The 9,635-nt window shown below is 38.9% G+C and overlaps 1 protein-coding gene across 9 annotated transcripts; it reads right to left on the bottom strand.

Moving 5' to 3' along the window:
• Positions 1–763: 763 nt before the first annotated feature.
• On the bottom strand, positions 764–9,635 carry RBM12B (RNA binding motif protein 12B). Of its 9 annotated transcripts, XM_081811349.1 has the most exons (5): positions 9,521–9,635; positions 9,277–9,344; positions 5,935–6,054; positions 5,798–5,845; positions 764–5,230 (listed from the first exon to the last, which is right to left on the bottom strand). In XM_081811349.1, exon 5 carries the CDS (start codon positions 5,200–5,202, stop codon positions 2,173–2,175), a length of 3,030 nt encoding a protein of 1,009 aa, XP_081667475.1. In that variant the 5' UTR covers positions 5,203–5,230; positions 5,798–5,845; positions 5,935–6,054; positions 9,277–9,344; positions 9,521–9,635; the 3' UTR covers positions 764–2,172. The 9 variants fall into 9 exon arrangements, with proteins under 9 accessions (XP_081667475.1, XP_030896827.1, XP_030896828.1 ...); XM_031040967.2 differs by lacking the exon at positions 9,277–9,344; XM_031040968.2 differs by lacking the exon at positions 5,935–6,054.

Genomic DNA, 9,635 nt, shown 5'->3' on the forward strand with positions numbered 1-9,635 from the left:
TTGTGTTTACTATTGTTGACCTCTTATTTACTACCACCATCATACCCCAGCCCATTCTGAGAAAAAGTTCCACATTATGTGGTATTTCACTTTTAGGCTTCATCTTAGCTCTTACCGCTACCCATCTGAGAAGTGTTTTAAAGTCTTCCATACATTCCTCAAGACAACTGATCGAATGAACCATCTAAATAATCTTTGAGCATTCAAATATCATTTCTTCCTATTTTGTTCATCTTGTTTAGTTTGGTTATTAATTTATCATTCTCCTGGCTGTTTATAAGCTTACTAGTTTAAAGAGCATACTGATGTGCTTTTTCAAGCCAAATTACCAGTTTACTCATTCTACTAGCAATTATATTCACTATAATTAAACACACAGAAACTTGAATTGGTTTCTCTTAGACTTCTTAAATCACTGAAGATTCATCCAAAATGGTAGTAAATGGCTAAGTACTGACAAAGTATTCTACTTCTGCAATATCCTATTATTAAATGACAACATATATAAATTCAAATTTTATTCTTATTTGCTCAATATAGGAAACCTGGATCACAGAATTGAGAAAATTAACCTGGTTTTATGTAAACTTAAAGGCCAACCAAAGTCAAATCATATTTGATAAACAACTTTTAATTAGAAGTCAATTTATAATGTTATTATCCAAGAGAAGCCCTGGATATATAAAAACTTTTAAAGTTAATTTGTCTTTTATGAACAATGAGCATACTAATTTTGTTTTTAATGCTCTTTTTAAAGCAGCAATGTGTGAAGAAAGTATTTCAAAGTATTTTTAGCATGATCTTACTAAAATGAGAAGTACCACTTAACAAAGTTAGTAGGCAAAAGTGTTAAGAGCATCAACTGGAGTCAGTGGTCTGTCTGGGTTGAAACTGTCTCCATGATTTACAAGCTATGACTTTAGGCAAGTTACTGAACCTCTAAACTTCATTATCTCACTTGTTGAAAGAGACGTAAGTAATATTCCATACTTCTTAAGGAATATTTAAATTGAGATTATGCATGTAAATCACTTTTACTGCCTAGCACACAGTAAGTGCCCAATAAATGTTAGCCATTAATATTATGGGTATTAAAAAAATCAAATCCAGTGTTTACAAAATGCTCACACTAAATACATCAAAGAAGTCAAAATTCAATCTCATAGAAGTCTGATTATATTTAGTTATTGAGTCTTTGGATACAAAGTCTTGAAATTTAAAAATGAGAACCTAATAAAAACTACAAGTTAAATGAATCATCACTAAATTCTTCCTAAAAAGAAACTATATCCATATATCACATTCTTCCCAGCAGAAGTCTGAATGTCCTTTGTAGCTATAGTTACTTTTTAGTAACTTTTAAGTATTTTGAGTTAATTTTATCAGTTTGGTTGATGAAATGTGGAGGAAACCATAGAACTAAACATAGCTCTCTATGCTACTATTATAGATGTTTGGTCCATCCTATCATAAATACTAAGGTCGCTGTTGAAAACTTCACAGAAGAAGCTGTAATTCTTTTTTCTTTTTATACAAATACAAGTAAAGTTAATTAGTTGGTCTATTCAGTTGCAATTTTTTTATTTTTATAAAACTTTGCGGTTACGAACATGGAAACTTCAAGAATCTCCTAAGCTTTTTACATAAGTAAACTTCAAATTCACAGTCTGTCTATTTTGAACTATTTATAATTAACGGGAGGCTTAACACAGTAATATCTCAGACAAAGAAGAGGGCATTAATTCTGCAGGCAGTTAGCAATAAAAATGCTAAACCTGAACAATAAATCACTGACCATTTCCTTATACAGTATAAGATGTAGACTACAGACTGGAAACAAAAGTGAATATAAAATTTATCTTCCCCAAATACAGCTCTACTATACAAGTCTTGAGGTTTACCCAAGATACCAACAAAAATTAATGCACTCGGAATTTTCTCCCCCACTGTCCAAAAAAAAAAGGGGGGGGCATATATAATTTTAAATTAGAAAAACTGAATGGCAATTTGCAAGCAAAAGAAAACCAGATTCACATTCTAATATTTACATTTGTTCTATTCACAAGTCAAATTAAAATGTTTTTCATTAGATCATTAAAAATAAACACTTAAAAACAAATGCATTTTACTGCATCAATACTGTGGGGATGTTACTGAATTTAGAAATGCTCTCTAGAGCAACAGTAACTTAACTTTGCGAGGGCCAACTGGCCTATCATTTAGATCTTTAATAGCAGCCATAGCTTCATTATAGTTTATCATAGCAACAATGGCTTCCCCTGTAGGTAATCCTTGTTCATTATACTGTATTGAAACTGAATCAGGTATGATTCTATAGCCATGGAAAAAGTCTAGAATTTCATTAACATTAGCTTTAAATGGAAGATTCATTATCTTAATAGGTGTTACTCTACCTGAACTACAATTTAATTTTGGGTCAGGCATAAATCTCCCCTCAGGTAAACTTCCCATACTGCGCTTTCCAAAATCAAACTTGCCACCTTCTGGGCGACCAAAATTCACAAAAGGGCGATGACTTCTAAAGTCATCAGGTGGGTTCCTAAACTCCTCAGCAGGAGGTCTAAAACTGTCAGGAAGTCTAGCGTCCTCTTCTGGAGGTTCCCTGAGGTCTTCCTCCGGGAGCCGCCTGAAGTCCTCATCAGAAGGGCATCTAAAATCTTCCTCCTGGGGGCTCCTGAAGTCCTCGTCAGGAGGATGCCTGAAGTCTTCATCAGGAGGGCCCCTGAAATCTTCATCCGGTGGGTGCCTGAAATCTTCCTCTCGGGGGCGCCTGAAATGTTCCTGGGGTGGCCGCCGGAAATGCTCCTGAGGCGGCCGGCGGAAGTGCTCCTGGGGTGGCCGGCGGAAGTGCTCCTGAGGCGGCCGCCTGAAGTGCTCCTGGGGCGGCCGCCTGAAATGCTCCGGGGGCGGCCGCCTGAGGTGCTCCGGGGGCGGCCGCCTGAAGTGTTCCGGGGGCGGTCGCCTGAAATCCTCCTCAGGAGTACGCCTGAAATCCTCCTCAGGAGAACGCCTGAAATCCTCCTCGGGAGGTCGCCTGAAGTCTTCCTCCGGAAGTCGCCTGAAATCCTCCTCAGGGGGCCGCCTGAAGTCCTCCTCGGGAGGTCGCCTGAAGTCCTCCTCGGGTGGTCGCCTGAAGTCCTCCTCGGGTGGTCGTCTCCATTCCCCTTGGGGAAGCCGCCTGAAGTCGTCCTCAGGAGGCCGCCTCCAATCCTCCTCAGGTGGCCGCCTAAAGTCTCCCTCCAGGGGCCTCCTCCAGTCCTCCTCGGGGGGTCGCCTCCAGTCCTCCTCGGGGGGTCGCCTGAAGTCCTCCTTGGGAGGCCGTCTGAAATCCTCCTCGGGTGGCCGCCTCCAGTCCTCCTCCCGAGGGTACCTGAAGTCCTCCCGAGGGTACCTGAAATCCTCCTCCCAAGGGCGCCTGAAATCCTCCTCAAGAGGCCGCCTGAAGTGTTCCTCCCGAGGGCGCCTGAAGTCTTCTGGGGAGCGCCTGAAGTCCTCTGGGGAATGCCTAAAGTCTTCTGGAAGGCTCCTGTCAAGCTGTCGGAAATCCGCCTGGGTTTGCTTGAAATTGTCCAGTTGCCTCAAGTCCTCTTGCTGATGCCTAAAGTTTTCAGATGGGCCAACTGCGTATATTGGTGGATCACTTGAGTCAAATGAATGGGAATGGTCATCTCTATCACATGACTGTGAATGGTCTTGCATTCTCTCAGTGGGCATCAAGGAAAAATTTACACCAAACTCCTGCATTTGTGCCTCAGATATAAGTCTTAACAATACCTCTGTCCCCAAGAATCTCCGTCGGTTTAAACGTTCAGCTTTCATGGCCTGTTCTTCTGTTTTGAATTTCACCAATGCTTCTCCCAGACCAACTCCTTTGTCATCATAAAGTAAGTAAATGTCATCCTCTGCAAGAGAGAAGTCCGCAAAGAACTTTTGCACTTCAACTTTTGTAACATCAAAAGGAAAATTTCTTATATATATACACAGTTTCTGGCCAGAGTAGCCTTCTTGAGAGTATTTTTGTGAAATATGTCCAAGCCTCTCTTTCTCTATTGACACTGGTCTTTTCTTTTCATAACATTCAATGAACTTCAGCATTTGTTTTCTAGAAACAGGATCAATATGAACTGGACGATACTGTAAAACTGTCTTATGTAAACCCAGAGCGGTGTTATAGTCTTTCAGAGTTTTGAACATCACAAATGCGTATCTTGTTCTTCTTTCATCTTTATATAAAAATCTAATCTGTTCATTAGTCAGATCAGTATCTCTAAAGAAATTTCTTAAATCTCTCTTATTAATACTTAGGGATAGATTTTTTAAGTGAACATAAAATCCAAGAGGAGAACGAGAACGTGTTCTTCTGGGAGATTTTGAATGAGATCGTTTTCGAAAATGTCGATCATTAATTCCTCTTGGTGGAGAATGTTCTTCAGTTCTCATAGGAATGTCAACCTCCTTAATTGCATTACCACCAAACTCAATCCACTGCTGTTCTGAGCCTTGCATTACTTCTATGAATCTTGAACCCATAAAACTTCTATGACATTTAAGACCTCCTGAAGCATCAATACATGAAGCAAATTTTACTATGGCATCACCATTATTTCGGCCATCATGATGTTTCAAGAAAATTACGCCATCCACACACAAACCAGAGAAAAAGACACGTACATCATCTTCATTTACTAAGTAAGGCAAACCTCGCAGAAACAAGTAAGGATTCTCTGCCTTCAATGGCCGTGTCTTTCTTGGCCTTAAATCACCATGTCCTGTACCATTAGTATGAAACCCAGCATCTTGATTAATTGGAGAGCCATATCCAGAATTACTTGCTTCTTCTTTAATAGCCTCAACAAAGTTAGACAAGCTGCCAGCCCCTGACGCCCCAGATCCTGGTCGCTCTCTTCCTATGCGATCAGTTCTTCTCATTTCTATAGTCTTCTGCATTTCTGCCTTACTACTAAGAAAGAGCTCTACAGATGAATCCTTGATAAACCCTCCTGAACGACTTATGGCACGTCTTGCATCTTCATCTGTTGCAAATATAATAAAAGCCTCCCCAATTTCCCCTCCAATTATATGCACTCCTCCATCAGGAATAGTCAATCCCGTGAAGAAGTGACGAATATCCACAGGCCCCGCAATAAAAGGAAGCCCCAGTAAACGGATGACTACAGCCATGCTGAGCTCAAACCACAGCAATAATGACCTGCAGACAGAAAGGTACACATAATAGCAAGTCTTATTTTTGAAGTACCTTATCCCAAATTAAACTTAATAATTACTTGGTTCCTACCTTCTTCAGCATTTATAAATGAAAACAAGTTTGAGTTCACAAAAAATACTGACTGTATCTAATTTCTTAAAGAATAAACCTTTTCCCATCTAAACATACAAATAAACCAACTATTTCGAAGAAATATTTCATATCACCTATCCTATACAATATGAGCATCAAAAATATCAAATCTTCTTTGTAAGTCTGCCAAGCACTGCTTCACAACAAGACCAAACTATTTTCAGACTCACTTAGAAACATATCTTCTACTGAAACATGAGAGAGAGCTTTGTGGGTTAAAGAATTTTACCAACCACAATGAGTTTTACATATTTGAAAAGCCATCTATGGTCAGTATATAATTTTTGCTTATGATAATAAACTGTCTACCACTAGTGCATCACTGGCCAGAGGTAAAGTACAGAAACCATGTGTACCTACATGTCCTATTCTATTTTACATTTTTTTTTGTCAAGCCTTAAGCTCTGGATATCTTACCTTTTTAAAATTTCTTGGAGACCTGTTAATTCTGTAAAAGCAACTTAACTGTGGAAAGAAAATGAAATATAATTAATCCTCGGACCCTGTAATTGATCTTAAACAACGCCAGATAAGGATATTCACTTCAGAATTACCTATTAAAAGTGAAGCAATATAGGAACCACAACTATGGGCATTACAAAATGGTCTTCTTTGTTCCAAGGGGAAATTAAACATCCTTCAGCAAAAACGAAGTACAAATTCCAAGTAGACATCTGCAAATTATTTTAAAACAAAAAACTTCTGGAAATTAAACAGCTCCTTGATTGGAAGTGGCACGAGGAAAAGGGTGATAGAAATGTTACACATTTTGATTAGAGTGTTGGTTATATGGGTGTATAAACTTACTATGATTAAATGAATACTATCCTTAAGGTCTCTGCATTTCACTGTATATAAATTTTACATCCACTTAGAAAAAGACAACTGTTCTACAAGTAAAATGACAATTTAAAAACACCAAAAATTCCCCAAAAGCCTATTACTTCCACTCATGAAAAGACCAAACACCTAGCTCAGTAAGTCCAACTCTCTTGCAATTTTCCTCCCTTTTAAAACATAAGACCAAATCAAATTAATAAGGCAATGATTCAAAATGATACAATAAATGAACAAGACACTAATGTTTTGATCCAAACCAATGGCTACCCTTTGGATACAATTTTAAGTTCTACACATACAGCTCACACTTCCAAACATGGAACCAAGTTTCCTGATTCTAATATAATTAAGGCAAATACTAAAATACCCCTAAAACTGGGGAGCCTGGGTGGTTTAGTCGGTTAAGCATCTGACTCTTGGTTTCGGCTCAGGTCATGATCTCAGGGTCATGAGATCAAGCCCCTCATTGGGCTCTATGCTCAGCACATAGTCTGCTTGGATTCTCTCTCCCTCTGCCTCTCCCCACTGCTCTCTCTCTCAAATAAATAAAAATCTTTAAAAAAATAAAATACCTCTAAAATAAAAAAAATCTCAACTACTCCTCCTTATCTTAAACTGCTAAAACAATTACTATTAAAATACATCTTAAGCCAAATAGAAAATCTTATTATGCTAACAAGTTTATTCCATTTCAAACTGTGCTGCATTGAGAAAACCCAAATGACATGTAGAAAATAGAATAAAAGCACATTTACTTAGAATGTTTAGGGATTATCAGTGTTAACTGCTGAAAAATCTTAACTTAGTATTTCCTTAAGGAAATTTGTATCTAATATTTTCAGAGATACCCAAAGTAACAATATTTAATGTAGTCTTACTGAATAAGTTTTTAAGAGTTGTTAAATTAATAATTACAAATTTGTTTTTAATGTGCCAATAAATGTTGCTTTAATTCAGTATTTACACTTAAGTACCACTCTTCCACAAAGTGTTGTCTAAAGACATATTCTTTGGGGCGCCTGGGTGGCTCAGTCCTTAAGCGTCTGCCTTAGGCTCAGGTCATAACCCCAGGGTCCTGGGATCGAGCCCCACATCAGGCTCCCTGCTTGCCAGGAAGCCTGCTTCTCCCTCCCCCACTCCCCCTGCTTGTGTTCCTGCTCTCACTATCTCTCTCTGTCAAATAAATAAAATCTTAAAAAAAAAAAAAGACATACTGAGGTCTGCAAGGTTTATTTTCCTTTGAAAATGGTCCACTGATTAAACTTTTTAAACTACAAGCTAAACTAACAAAGATATCAAGAAATTACTTGGCATATTCTACATCTGAATTATCAATGCCAAATTAATACTGAAAATATTAATGACATTTATTATTAAAATATTTACATGGTACATGTGTGGGGGCAGGGGTATATGGGAAATCTCTGTATCTTCTGCTCCTTACTGCTGTAAACCTAAAAAACTGCTCTAAAAAAATGGTCTATTAAAATCCGCACAGTACCAAAAATAAAAAATAAGTACAAGCCTGGTTCCTTCAACAAACCAATATCCACACCAACATTTAAAAAACTATAAATGGCTTCTGGAATAGTCCCCACTGAAGTTTCAAGATTCCTTCCTATGCAAACTGACTTAGCTCCTTTACTTTTAAAATATTTTAGAAAGATACATGCCATTTTGTCTCTTCTAAACTTTTTCAAAAATTTAAAAGGGATTTATCCTGAGAACATAAATATATCTACAAGATACTTAGGGATGTTTCAAGAATATGTCAAATTTAAAAATTTTCTTATTCTCCCTTGCTTACAAACAGCATTGTAAATAGTTCCATGAGTACAAATCTGAATTCCAATTCAAACAGACAATATATGGTATTTTTTTTCTAATTTACCACATATAACTAACACTTAACTTTTCTGCCCTTTAGATGGTAGGTAAATGTACCATTTTATCTCTCAACAATGACATACCTGGGAAACCGCCTATAAGAGACCAGTTCTCAAAATGAGCACTTTTTCTGTGGTTCCCATGTTATTTTCCTTAAGCAAACTCCCCAGAAATTCTACTCTTAGAACATTACACAAAAATCAAAATACACAAAATACCCTAAAGTACACTGCACTTAAAATTTTTTCTACTTATGAATGCAACACAAGTATTTTTGTGACTGTGTTGATTTAAAGACCCTGATCTGTTAGAACTTCTAACCTATGAAAAGATGGAAGTGAGTCCTAAAAAGCTCCTTTAAGGGCAAGTCACTGAAATTAATTAATTTCATTTTAAATAATTTTGATTTTATCCAGGATTCATCCCACTTGATCACCATTATCACTAAACAATACGAAATGTGCATCTTCTAATCAAGCCTTACAGGGAAACCAGAAACTAAAATTTAAATAGGTATTATCTCAGATCTGATTTTAACTAGAGAATAACAAGTCATTTTCCAGATACGGTGGGGGAAAGAAAATGACTATTCCTTAAAACCCAAAGTTATGACGAAATTCTAAATGCAGAAGTTTCTCCTGCAGAAAATAATCTAGCCCAGTCCACAATTATTCTTTATGAAGATCTGCCTTTTATCCTTTTATAATGTAGATGGTTAAAATAAAAACCAAAAGCATGACGACACAGAGCCATAGTCCTTAAGGAACTGTAAATGAAGACGAATCCACTCGGCACAGGATTTCCCATAACATCCATCATCCTCAAATGGGGATCATCCGAAGGCATTGCTTCTATAGCCCAAAGCCTTTGTCCATACTCCCAGGGGTCAGAGCTTCCTTCTTTCGCGCCAGGCCAAAGTTGCTACGTGGGATCCGATGCTGTCGCCAGACCTTCAGCCAAAATCAGCCTTCAAATTAACCTGGACCGCCCAACCTCCATGCCTTTCCGTCACGCCGTCCCAAGGGCAAACATTCCACCCTAACTCGCCACAGGGTGAACTGCCCCACACCTAATTCAAACACTTTGGCCACTCTCATGCCTAACGAGCCGGGCCTTCAACGCTTTTCTGCCACCACTGACTACGATGACATAGCAAAGAAAAAAAATACCTATGAAATCCTTCGAGATCTTCACTCTTAAGAAAACTGGGCAGCGCACACACCACACCACATGGAGGCTGACGGGAAAGTCGGTGTTTAGCAAGGAATGAGGGTGCCCTAACGGCAGAAGCTACGCTAGCTCCCGGCGCGGCTGCCGGCCCCGCCTTTCCCTCTTCTTCCGTCCCCATCGCCAACCCCTCCCCACCCCGACGCCCCAAGGGTAACTGCTTCGCACTTGGCAATAAACACACACCACTGCTGCCGAGTCGGACACACAAGGCCGGGGGCGGGGGGCACTCCTCGTCGCAGCAGCCTGCCCAGTACAGGTGGAGCCCTCAGTGAGCCTAGAAGAAGATGGCGCCCACTCT

This window comes from Leptonychotes weddellii, unplaced genomic scaffold (genome assembly GCF_054177405.1).
Source record: "Leptonychotes weddellii isolate Sample4059 unplaced genomic scaffold, ASM5417740v2 HiC_scaffold_7173, whole genome shotgun sequence".
Lineage (NCBI taxonomy): Eukaryota > Metazoa > Chordata > Mammalia > Carnivora > Phocidae > Leptonychotes > Leptonychotes weddellii.